This window comes from Passer montanus, unplaced genomic scaffold (assembly GCF_014805655.1).
Source record: "Passer montanus isolate IOZ18808 unplaced genomic scaffold, ASM1480565v1 scaffold76, whole genome shotgun sequence".
NCBI lineage: Eukaryota > Metazoa > Chordata > Aves > Passeriformes > Passeridae > Passer > Passer montanus.
Genome location: NW_024372813.1, coordinates 2,114,070 through 2,127,180, shown reverse-complemented (window position 1 = coordinate 2,127,180; position 13,111 = coordinate 2,114,070). Strand labels below are relative to the sequence as shown.

Genomic DNA, 13,111 nt, shown 5'->3' with positions numbered 1-13,111 from the left:
ATTTGGGATCTTATTCCAGAGAACAGGGGCAGGAGGAGAGGGAACGGCCCCAGGCTGGGCCGGAAGAGGCTCAGGTTGGATATTTGGGGAAATTCCTTCCTCGAATGGGCTGTCCAGCCCTGGCACAACAGCCCAGAGCAGTGGTGGAGGGCTCATCCCTGGAGGGATTTAGAGTCACAGGGATGTTGGCACCTGGGGACAGGGGCAGGGGTGGCCTGGCAGTGCTGGGAATGTTGGACTCTGGTTTCTGAGGGCTTTCCCAACCACAATCATCCAGTGAATCTCTGTTCTGTGATTATTCAGCCATCAAGTTCTACCACTTTGATGTTCCTGGAGCAAACAGAAAAACTCTTCTAGGAGAATTGTCAGTGTTTTAGCACAGGCTAATAATTTCAGTCCACAATTTGGGACCAGCAGCCCATGACAGACAACCCCTCTGTCACTCAATTTTATGGCACAGACATGTACAGCAGAACAACTTCTGCTTGTGCCAATCTGCACTAATAGAAAACACAGAAAATGCTTGATTTTTAAGGCAATTTTTGTAGGACAGTGTTAGATTTTCCTACAGCACCTGTGTGCTTTCATGCCTATTAAATTTTAATGCAGCAGATAAAATTGGCAGAAATTACCTTGTGAAATGCACCTTATTACATCTCTCTGTCAGGATCTGTCTGCCAGATTCTGCTACCTTGATGCATTTTGAAGAGTCCCTTACTCCTGAAATAGTCTCATGAAAGTGGTGGGAGCACTTCAGTGTGCCTCTAACAGAGCACCAATCCCTGCAGAGCTGGAGCAATGAATCCAGCCCAGGTGGGGAACAGAGATGTGCTAAACTGCACCCCACCATTGCACACCTCCAACAATCATCTGTCTCGTGGCAATTTTCAGCTCCTGCACCTTGCCTTTTCCGCAGGAATTATCACCACCTTCATCCAGGAAGGGGAGGGATGTTGCTGTCAGAACAGACCAGTCCAATCTTCCTGCAGAGGCTCTGGCAGTGCTGGTCTTGCCAACTGTTGGCTCCAGCAAGTGGAAATGGGAAACTTTCCTGAAGGAAGGGCTCAAAGGACAGCTGATTTCCTCAGAGCTCTGGGATAATGCTGGGAAGGAAGAGGCAGATCTCGGTGCAATGCTCGGTGCCTCTGTGGCCAGGGCTGCCCCAGCTCCATCCTTCTGCAGGCTGAGGGTGTCCCCAGGGAAATCTCACCTGCCCAGTGCCAGTTCGTGGACTGAGAGCAAACCAGGGCAGTTTGCTCCTCTAAAAGCCACTCCTGATCCTGTGGGGATGGTGAAGGGGAGCACTGCGGCATAGAGTAAGGGTGACACACTGTGTGGACACAGAGAAGTGCAAGTCCTCCCCTCCTGCCCAACTTTTTTTCAGAGGTTTGGTCCTTTTTATCGAAATCTAAGTGAGGACTGAGGCAAACCCAGAGCAGTCCCAGTGGAGATCCCCTTTGGGCCCCTCCTGAGGAAAGGCTGAGGCTGCACTTCCACCAAGCACTCCCACCTTGGATGAAGGCAGAGCAAGGGGCAGTAAATCTGAGGACATCTCTGGATTCTGGAGAAAATCAGAAAGCTTTCTGTGACCTACTAATTTCTGCCACAAACCTCTGAGTAACACACAGCAGCCGAGCAAATGTGCCTTTAGCTGCAGAAAATTCCTCCAGAAAATCCCTCCAGGAGCCAGGGTGGGCTCAGCACTGCCTGGAGAAATGCAGCAAGTCTGGCTCAAGGAGCTAAAGCTCAGAGAAAAAAAGATGAAGCAGCAGTTTCGTGGTGTGGTTTCATTTTTAATCCAGGCTGTGAATGTAAACCTCATCTGAAAAAAGTACAAGCTAAAAAGGTGGATCTCAATCCTCCCTGCCAAACACAGCAGCAGAGACTGAGACAAATGCTTGGACAAGGAGAGGATGAAAGAAGGAAGCAGAGATGAGAAATGCACAAGCCAGTCCTCGGAGCCCACCTTGCTGATTTTTCAATCCTTGTTTTCCTTCTGAAAGCCCTTCTTATTCCACCTCTGTCATTTAGAGTAGGAAATCCCTGCAGTATTTTCATTCCTCCTGATGGCCAGAAGACAAAGAACCTCTGTACAGAAGAGCCTTGTGGCATTGTAAGGAATACCCAGGCTTTTATAAAATCACTGTTTGTTCTTTAAAGGCTGGGAGATGGCAGGTGCCTGGCCTGCAGAGAACACAGGGTTTGGGGGCTTTGAGAAGAGAGGAGCAGCAGGTTTTGTACCTGTGAGCTTCACCTGTTAGTGAACACCATGGGCAGGAAGAAGCAGGATTCCCAGCCAAGGGATACAGGTTTTACTGGACTGCAGCTCCAGTTCAGCTTGCCAGGGCCTGTTGGGCTCAGCCCCATGCCAGGGTGCCATGGCAGGCTGCAGTGCCACCCTTCTCCTGTTTAATCCCAAAGCACATTCCCTCCTTGCTGGCAAACCTGGGATGCTGCCAGGCTGAGGCTCCTTGCTCAGGATAACCTCAGCCCCAGTGGCTGTGTCACTGCAGGTCTGGAGCACAGCTCTGATGGGAACGTGGGTAAATCCCCAGCCCAGCTGTGCTCCAGATGAGGAGCAGCACACGGAGAGCCAGTGGCTTTCCCAGGAGCACACAGGTGAGCTTTGGGGCAGGAGCAGTTTGGATCCCACCACTGAATCAGAATGCCCTGACAGGGAGATGGTTCCTCCCATCCCACCTCTGATATCCCACTGAGTCTGAGTCTGCTGAGGGAGAAATGTGGGGAAGGGGGAGAGATGGGAAGAACACGTCTGATTTATTCACAGCCGAGCAGCAGAACGCACTCACTGAGAGCAGCAAGGTCTCACCAGCTTTTTTCTTGGGAAAGAGCATCCAAGAAATGTGTGCTTTATCTCTGGAATTCATGGGCAGAAAGTGCTGAAGCAAGGGCCTGGGCAGGGCTGGGGACTCCTGGGGACAAAGGAGGGCCTGTTGTCTCCAGCTCCACATCAGCTGCTCCTGAGCGCTATTCCTGGCCCTGCACTGACTCATTGCTGACCTTGCTGAGAAAGGCTCTCACATCCAGCCCTGCTGCCTGCAAAAGCCAGCATGGTCTCCTCAGACTGGATTCCACTCAAAGCATGGATGATGTGCAAATATGGAATACTTCTGCTTTCCTTCAACGCCCAAAGCCTGGGGTGGGCAGGAGCTGGACAGACAAATGAACCCTGCTGTCCTCCTATAAGCTCTCTTTGCATTTCCTTCTTAATTTTCCAATGAACTGTGTCAATGTCTTGGTTTTGCTGTGCCCCAGGGCTGCACCAAGTCCTTCCATTAAGAGGAAACACCACAGCCTGGAGACAGGTGCCCATTTTCCTGAAGAACTCTCTGTTTACATCCAGAGCTGTTCACAGCTGCTCTTCTCAATGTGCCACCTGCACTCCAGGTAATAGGGCTGGCCTTGCTGGGAGGGGGACAAAGGAGGAGCCAGGACACGTTTGGGACTTCTGCTTTGAGGTTCCAGCCTGTGGCTGCAGCTGCTGACCCATGCAAGGACAACACTCACAGCTCAGCCTTTGTCCTGCAGTGGGACACAGCCACCTTTGGGAAAAAACTGCCTGGTAAACAGATTCCCTCTGGCACTTCACTGTTCCAGCCTGTCCTGTCAAAGGTGAAAGGATTTTTAGAATCCAGTTTATTCACTGCTAGTGATGTTTCTTCATGTAGGTTCAGAGCCAAAACTCATTAAGGGCAGTGGGAATCTCCCCATTCCCTTCTATTCACTCCCACTGGCTCCAGTTCAAGCTTTTATTCAGTCCCTCTTGGCGTGGACAATGCAGATCAGTGATGGCAGCTCCACTATCAGGGTCTTTGTGCCACCATGTCTCATTTCTCAAACCTTCAGCACAATGTCCACTTGTCCTCAGCAACTGCTTCCTTTCAGATCTCAAAAATAAATAAGTCCATGGAAGAAACATTTCTTTTGGCCCTGTGCTGGCTGAGAGCTCATTTGCAGACATTTTAGTTTTGGGAGACAGTGTCCCTTTGATTCTCCCCATCATCTCAGCACACCAACCTGCTATTTTTGCCTCATGGCTGCACTGAGTCATGGAGCTCGGGCTGGTTTACTTTGGAGGCAGTGCAGAAAGCAGGGATGATCCCAGTGCTCACCCCATGGAGACAAGGAGCATTTACTTGTGGAATCTGACAGAGCCGTGCCAGCCCAGCCAGGGAGTGCTGGGCAAGTTCCTGGGGCATCTTCAGCAGGGAGAAAGAGCAGTGCCATGATTAATGACACTGCCACCACTGCTGGATGGGGCTGGGGCAGCTGGGGCTGAGTGGGGACTGAGACATTTGGGGTTGAACTGGGGCATTTGGGGCCTAATGGGGACTGGGATATGTGGGGCTGAACTGGGACAGCTGGGGGAGGATGGGGACTGGGAGCTCTGGGGCTGAACTGGGACAGCTGGGGCTGAGTGGGGACTGAGACATTTGGGGCAGGATGGGGACTGGGAGCCCTGGGGCTGAGCTGGCCTCTCCCCAGTGGCCTGGCAGGGCAGTGCTGGCACATCTCACCCTGCTCCAGATGCTCTCTGTGGCTCCTGCAGTCACCAAGGCTGAGGAAACAGCCAGGAAGGCTGATCCAAACCTCCCCCAGTTTGGATTAGGCAGCAGGAGGAGGGGCAGCATTTCTAACATTGGCTTTTAAACCCTTCAGAGCAAGCACTGCTACCTGGTAAGAGCTGAGTGATAAACTGGTGCCACTCTGGTGCCAAATCAAAGAGTTCACAGCACACAATTAAAGAGTTCAACAGCCTTGTGCTGTTGGCTGAATTAACCCCAACACTTCTGGGATTGCCATGGATGGGCTTGGATTAATGCAAGCCACTCGTGGTTTTCCTGCCTTGCCACTGTCCAGGCCCACCTGTGCTGTTCCTGCCTCTAAGGCTTCCTCCCTGCACTGCTGTTGTTTGATTACTTGAATCATGTGAATCATCTCACTGGAGACGTGAGCAGGAACTCCAGTGGGAAGGGAATGTCTGCGGAGCACCAGGACACAAACCATGCTTCTCATTCCCAGTCTGAGTGGTAAGAAAATCCTGCTTTATCCCCACAGACAGAGAAAGAGTAAGAAGGGAATTAGAATCCAAACTAAAACAAATAAAACAAGCATTCTTGGTCGCTGGCTGCAACCCATTTTTTCTCACACTTTGAAGTTCAGACTCTGGCAAAGGAAAACCCTGCACACAAAATCTGGCCTCTGGCTGAGGTCAGTGCTGGGAGAAGGTCTGCATGAAGGTACCTCAAAGAGCTGGAATATTTTCCTTACCTGAAATGCTGTGTGTGAATGAAACCTGGCTCAGGAATTTCTTCCCCATTAGGTGGATATCTTTGTCTTCCTGCCACAGACTCTGGCAGAACAAAGCAGATCAAACCCTGTGCCTGTCTCCTTTTGTTGATGGCTATTTATTTTCCTTACCATTGCTCTTGTTTTGTTCTCTTGGCTCAGCAGTCTGGCTGCTGCTCCAAACCAGTTAATTCTCTGTAAGAGCTGGATGGGCCCAAGGCCTACATTATATTTATAAGCTGTAAGGATCTCCCCAGGCAGACTCAGAAATAAAGGATTCGAGTCAAACAGCTACAAGGAGATGCTCCAAAACAACCTCAGAGAGGGAACACAAGAGGTGGAACATCAGCCATTCCCCTGTGCTGATTTTAAAGGAGCACTCCAGCTCCTGCAGCATGGGAGGGGAGGTGGGTGTTCTTCATCCTTTCATCTCCCATGTTTGCAGCACGAGGAGGAAATGTCCTGCTTTCCTCTGCCCTCTGAAGGTGTGCTGGAGGAGCCTTTCAGTCAGGCTGATGGAGGGAAGGGCAGCAGGACAGGCTGGGGCTGGATGGCCATGGATCAGGACAAACCTCAGCTGGACAGGGAGGGAGGGACCTGTCAGGGATGGAGAAAAGGTGACACCAGAGGAAAACTCCTCATTCTCCACAGTTTTCATGCAAAAATAAAATGTATTGCCATATAATACTTTATCTGTAGTTTGCTGTTGTTAGAAGTGACTGGCAGGCCTCTTCCAGCTTTGAATTATTGATAAAAACCTTTTTGTTGTTGTTGTTTTCCCTTCTTGCAGAAAGCAGAAGGTTGCAGGGAGGCTCTGTCAGTGGCTGTGTGTGCTCCCTGTCCCCTCCTGTGACACTGCCACCCCACAGGGGACACCAGGACGTGCCCATGGCCCTGCTGGTCCCACAGCTCCCGTGGTCCCAGGCCCTGAGTGCCTGAACAAAGCTGGCCAGGAAGTGTTTTTCCCAGCTAGGGAAACATTTTGTTCCCATTCTGTGCTTGAGCCAAATGGGGTTTTCTTGAGGGCTTTTTTTCTTTTTCTAAACAAAGGAATAAGTAAGCAAACACGTCTGCAAGGAGCTGATTGCAATGGCCAAAGCTCAGCCAGTGGACTTGTTGAGGAGTTTGGCAAGAGCTGAAAATACAGTTTTCTGTCCCAAACCAGGCTCATGACTCAAAACCGGCCTTGCACCCGGACATCACCAAGCTGCAGGCAAGGCTGGGATGGTGCTTTCTTTCCCTGGAAAGTCCATCCCCAGCAGAAGTCACTCCAGCCAGAGCACTCCCACAGAAAGTTTCTGTTTTGATAGCATGCCATTTTCCAGGGAAAAATATTTTTATCTGAAAGCTCTCCACCCTGTTTGCCCACAGAGTGACGATGTGAACTCGGATTTCCATCCCCAGGGACTGGAGGAGTGTGTGCAGGGCACTCAGCCTGCCTGGCTGTGGGAGAGGCACACCCAGCCCTGCAGCTTTCCTGGGAATTAGGGCAGCAATGCTGGCACTGCTGCTGGCCCGGGGAGGGATGTGGGGCTGGGCTGGGCTCTGCCCTGGCTGCTGATGGCTTTGCTCCTGTTTATGGCTCAGGGAGCACATCCCGTGTGGGGGGTACCAGTTTATTCTGGTCTATCTTGAAGTCTTGGAAACTTTCTCCATGAATGAGGGTCAAAGTCAGGGTTCCCATGGGGGTCAGGGCACCCCAGAGCAGACAGAGAAATATTCCCAGTGCCCTGGGTTTCCACATGTGTGTAGCCAGCACCTTGCCTGTCCTGGAGGTCAGGAATGCTCCAAGGCAGCCTGGGCATCAAATAACGACAGCTGAGTTCAGGGGCAGGCAGGGTTTTGTCACAGAGAACTGCAAGGCGCCTTGGCAATGTCCTCTCTGCTTCCACACCTCTGCCAGGGGCTCGAGTCTGCGGGACGTGGGACACTGTCCCTCCAGGAAGGGGACAAGATGTGCAGGCAGAAGGCCACAGTGGCAGCCTGGGGGTGTGCCACCTGCCTGGCCCCAAAGGCTGTCACAGGCACTGGAACCAAGATCACCAGCATGGAGAAATGACCTGCAACCCCCTGTTTTGTCCTCTTTGCTTCTGGCTCTGTAGGCAGAGCTCAGCTCTGGGAGGCCACCCCAGCTCAGCCATGGCTGGGGGGGCCCAGCTCTCTCCAGCTGCTTTGGAGCCCCTTTGGAGAACAATTGCACCCTGCAGAACAGAATCTGCCAGGGTTCCCTGTGTGCAGCTGACAGCAAAGGCACCCCAGTGCCCCCACCCCACCACACAGGGCAGAGTTACCCAGCTAAAGCCCAGGGTTAGGGGCTAAACTCATCTCCTCCCTCTGCGGCTGAGGGAGGCAAGCAGGCACCTGGCAGCGTTTGTGAAACAGGGGCTGAGTCAGGAGAGCCTGGCTCTGCCTGCTGGAGCTGGGCCTGGAACCAGCCCAGGGCTGGACCACTCCATTTGGGATGGAGACATTTTACCTTAAAGCTAAAAGCAGCACAGGCTGCAATTCCATACCATTCCCTCTGTCCCCTCCCGTGGATGAGCACCAAGAGAGGAGTGAGGTGAAGGGAAGGGTTCCAGCTCTGGAACTGTTCCATGCCAAGCTGGCAGAAGGGATTAACACGACACAGGTAATCCTGTGCCAGGAAGGATGGGAGATCCCACAAAGGGTGACCAGGCATCTCCTGGGGTCAGCCAGGTCCCACAGACTGCCCTGCCTTGGTCCTACAAAGAGCACCTTCCATGTCCTGGAATTCCTGCCAAACTCCTGCAGGAATTCCCACCCCAGCTGTCTGGGACACTGACACAGCAACCTTCACTCCCCCATGCTGGGATTGTTTTTATTTAGTTATGGTCACACTGCTGCAGCTGCTGGGTGCCTTGCAGAGCTCAAAGCCCCTCATGAGAAGGGAAATGACCTTTCCTAGCCCTGCTTCTGCTCCCCTGAGCATGGCAAGGCTGGTCTTTGTTAATATTGGTAAAGAGCTCTGAGCTCCTGGGATGGAATATCTGTCATGGAAAATGAGCTGGGTTATTATGAAGGGTTCTAGCCCAGTTAGCAAATGGCTTTTCCCATCTCTGTCAGCAGAACAGGCTGCTGTGCCAGGGAAGTCTGCTTTTCTTTGAAAAGCTCTAACAGGTTGCTGCAGGCACAGGAAGGTGCTCAGGAACACATTGTGCCCATCTTATAACATTTAGTTTGCGTATTATGAGGGGAAAATAAAGTATTTTAAACTCAGGACTGCTTGACCAGGTTCTAATACTGAATTCCTTGTGAAACAACACACAAGAGGCATTTAATCTCAATTAAAAGATCAATTACATTTATCAACAGATAAAAGATTATCTGGGGCATTACACAAATACAACACAATTTATTACCAGCTGGTAAGTAACCTCTAATGAATTTTTAAACGCTTCCCCATAAATTACAAATAAACTACAGTCCCATAATTATGTTAGAGTTTTGATTCTCCAGTTAAGCTCCTATGGGATTGATCTTTACCATTATCTATAGTTATTTAGGATTCCTTTACTGTAACCCATATCTGGGGAAAGTTGCATGTTCTAAAAATTAATTTTAGGCATAGAAAATGCAATTTTTCATCTTGACAATGATCTGGGCATTTATATGAGAAAAGCATTCACAATTTAACACTGTGCATGAGAAATGAGGCTTCTTGTTCATAAACCTGGGAATATCCGAGGCCTGTGTTCAATTTCTTGTTGAATTTGGGACACTTCTACACCAATCCTGACCTTCTGAAGTGGCCACTTGCCTTTGGATTTGCAACTCTCAGAACCAGACCTGTGACTCCCTTTGCTCCAGTGCATGGCAGTGAAGAGCTCAGAGCTGTTATGGGCATTAAGGATTTACATTTTGGATTAAACTGAGGTGTGAAAAGGCCCTGTCACTAAACCCCATGAACTCCATCCAGTCAAAGTCTGGAGCACCTGCTGGCTCTGGCTTTCCTTTTGCAAACAAAGTGAGCAAGAGGAACAAAAACTGCAAACCAACCCCATCACTGAGCCACAGGGACTGGCAGTGCTCTCCTGTGAGGCTCTGCAGCTCCTGGAACACCAGTGTCCCCAGGGGCTCACCTGCTGGGACTGGGATTACTGGGGTCACTGGGGCTATTGGGATTGTTGGGATTCTTGGGGTTATTTGGGTTATTGGGGTTATTGGGATTATTGGGAAGGAGGGGCAGCTGTGGAGCTTCCAGCACACTCTCATTATCAGTGCTTTTACATTAAAAGCCACCCATCTGATATGTGCACTCAAATAGCACAGAAGGGCTCCCTCCTGCTCGCCTCAGTGCTGGCTGCACTTCCAGAAGTGTCCCTTGCATGCCCTGGGACATCTCCTGAAGGTTTGTGACCTTCAGAGCTGAGGCTGTGCTGGCCTGGGGGACACCAGTGGATGCAGGAGCAGCCTTGAACAGGACTGGACTGTGATTTCCAGGGTGGAGGGAAAAGGAGGGACATCCCTGTGGCTGGAGTGCCCATCCTGCCTGGCATGGCACGGGCAAAGGCACAGGGGCAGGCTGGAGCCTGGTGTGTGGTGGAGCTGGAGGCAATGACCAGGTGAGAAACCCATGAGGGGTCAGGTGGCAGCCGGGTGATAAAATAACAGCACCAAGATTTCAAGGATTCCCTGAAATACCCGATGCAAACAAGGGATTTTCCCTGTGCCCGGAGAGCAAGGGGGGCACAGCAGGGCAGGGAGGACGGAGGTGAGCAGGACATCCCAGCAGGGCACGGTGAGCAGCACCAGGAGCTGCTGAACGGCGGGTGCGGGGGCACAGAGAGCGGCTCTGGCAGGACACAGCTGTCCCTCAGGTGTCCCCTTCCCGCTGTCCCCGAGCCCGGGGCAGCTGCCACCTCCGTGCCCCCGGGGGACGGTGGTGCCACCTGATCCCCCAGCTCCGGCTTTGCAGGGCTTTGCTGGAATTCCCTCTCTGCCCCATCTGGGCAGCAGCCACAGGAAGCCCAGGAGCTCTGTGAAATGACAGGGAGGGAGAGAGAGAGAGTGAAGTCCCCTCGCCTCGGCTGGTGACGTCTCTCCTTCCTCCTTTTTTTTTTTTTTTTTTCCTGTCCCTATAAAGAATCTCGGGCTCGCATCAAACTTCCCTGCGAAAGCCCCGGCGAGGCGAGGGGAGGGGGACAGGCAGAGACAGAGCCAGGGCTCCGGCCATGCCCCGGCCCCGCTGCCCCGCTGCCCGCCCCGGGCAGGTGCCCCCGGGCAGGTAGAGCCAGCTGGGCTCGGGCAGCTCCCCCTGCTCCTGACAGACCTCTGTCTGTCCTTCCCGCCGCCACCTGCACCGCCCTGGAGGAGCCCATCTCAGGGGAGGCTCTGCCACCTTGTCCAAACAGCCGCCAGCAGCGAGCGCAGGAAAGTTTTTGCCAAACTTTTTCTGGTGTTTCTGCTTTGCTTTTTCACCCCTCGAGTGACTCCGCGCCAGCCGGGAGGGCTGGGGAGGCTCCTGAGGCACAGCAAGGACACCGCAGGGATTGGAGAAACGGGGGGAAAGAAGGAAAAAGGTGATTGCGGAAAGGGGGTGAAGGAAAAAAACTGAGAACGTCGGGAAGAAGGGACGGCAAACACAGCCCGCAGCCCCGGGATGGAGCGGTGAATGGCAAGAACAATTTAACTGGGATCAACAAGTGGGAGCTGCGCGCCTCGTCCCTCCCCGCTCCGGCTTCCCCAAACTTGTGGCTGCGAAGGAAAACTTCTGAACTCCTCCAGCGGGCTCGGGAGGCGCAGCAGGACCGGCCCCGGGATGCTGCCCCGGGCCAGCGCCCTCCTGGCCGTCTGTGCCCTCCAGGGGCTGCTGCTGCTGCACGGTAAGAGCCGCCCGCGTCCCGGTGCCAGGGCAGGGGCACGGCGGGGCTGCCCCGGGGCCGCCCCTCGGGGCCTCAGGGAGCGCTCCGTGATGCTTTTCCCCGCTTTTCCCCGCTTTTCCCCGCTTTTCCCCGCTTTCCCCCGCTTTTCGTGCTCCTCCGGCGGCCCCGGGAGGTGTCACCCACCTGAGAGGGCAGGTGCCACCGCTCCGTCCCCAAAGGCTCGGGGTTCACGCCTCCGTTAAAAGTGATCTGGGGAAATTGAGGTAAAAAACCTAAACCTCCTTGAAGGTGTCGCACGCAAAGGTCAGATTTTGATGGGTGTTCCCCCTCGAGGTTTGGCCTCTTGGTTAGAAATAACAGCTTGTGAGTGTTCACCAATTTGTGGCTTTTTCCCCCCGATGTGGGAGGGTTTTGGTTGTGTTTGATCACTCGAGCAGAGCTGAGGCTCTCAAAGGAGGAGCTGTCTGGGAGCACCTGGGCTATCCCGTTATCCTGGGGCTTATCCTGGAGCTGTGGGCACAGACATCACGGGCATTCTCTCTGATATTCCAGTTCTGATTCTTTGATATTTCAGTTTTTGAATATTGGTTCTTTGATATTTCAATTTTTGTACACGTGGTGCTTCTTCACTTCCTTCCCCTTCTCAGCCCAGGTGCCAGGTTAGATCCCCTGCTTTCCAAAACTCATTTTCCTTTGCAGCAAACTCCCTGTTCCCCCAGATTTATTCCCAATTTTTGCTGCTATCAGAAAAGCCAAGAGGCAGGTTAATGAGATTTGGGAGAGCTTTTCCATCTGCCGTATGACTTTTCATTATCTCATTAAGCATGAGGATTTTGCTGGATTACTGAGCTATTCATTCATGACGCTGCAAATTGTGTAAGGGAGATGGGCTCTTGTTTATTGGGGAATTCCTTCTGACAGAAAGGACTTTTTCATGTTCTTGGGTAGTGGATGTATTGCACAGCACGAGGCTGTTGTTCTTCAGCATATTATATTTTCACAGTTAAGTGGATAGCTTCTGGAAACACTGTGAAGCATCACTGTCCTTGATTTTTTTGGATTCGTTTAGGGATTTAATGTATTCCTTCTGCAGAAAGGGAATGATTGGCAGGCACAAACCCTGGGGAATTTCACATCTTCCCCACAGTCACCTGCAGAATAAATAACTAAGCCTGAGGTTGTGCTCCAAAGGGCTTGTCCAGCTTTTCCAGGAGAAGCTGAAGCAGCAAACCTGGCAGGTGGCAAGGAGCCCCTGCAGCAGGAATCCTCAGGATCCATGGTGTCCCCGGGGAATGTGTCCCTGCCCGGTCAGCCAGCAGTGCCCACACCTTGGGGGCACTGGGAGGGTTCCTGAGGTGTGCTCCAGCTGCCTGACACGTGCTGCAGCAGCCAGCTGCACGCTTTGGGAGCTCTAACCTCTGCACAGTCTGGAAAAGTTGTCCAAAATCCAGTGTGGATTTCAGAGGCATAAATCACCACAGGATTTGGTGGATCAGAGGGATAATAACGAGGGAGTGGGAGATGGGAGAAAACGTGGAGTGCCCAAGTGCTCCTGAGGCTCGGGGTGAAGTGGAGCACAGGGAGTTCAGGGGGAAAATCCTGGCTGGAGATGCTGCCCACATTTCAGGACTGCTCAGGTCCTTCCTCACCAGGTTCCTTTCCTAATCATTTCAGCCCTGATAACCTTGGAATTTGGTCCAGATTCCTTTTGCCATCAGTGCCAGGCACAGAGAAGGCAAAGTCTGCATCCTGTGGCAGAGGGAGGGAGGCAGGAGCATCCCTGTGCCCAGAGGTGCCGCTGGAGCAGCCCTGGGGATGTCAGGAGCTTGGCTCATCTTTAGGAAGATAAAACATCAGTACAGCCTCTGGGTGCCCTCATTGGGCTGGAAGCCAGGGGGAGACAGGGCCAGGAGGATTTGGGATGGCGCTGGTGTTGCTGAGGAGTCAGCTCCTCACCA

General features: G+C 52.6%; 1 protein-coding gene across 2 annotated transcripts in view; it reads left to right on the top strand.

The window, feature by feature from the left end:
- The first annotated feature begins 10,425 nt into the window (after positions 1–10,425).
- LOC120512684 (vascular endothelial growth factor receptor kdr-like) overlaps positions 10,426–13,111 on the top strand; it is a 127,022-nt gene continuing 124,336 nt past the window's right edge. For both annotated transcript variants that reach the window (XM_039731264.1, XM_039731263.1), the window contains exon 1: positions 10,426–11,153. In XM_039731264.1, the coding sequence (XP_039587198.1) occupies positions 11,090–11,153 (64 nt within the window). In that variant the 5' untranslated portion in view covers positions 10,426–11,089. The remainder of the gene's footprint in view (positions 11,154–13,111) is intronic.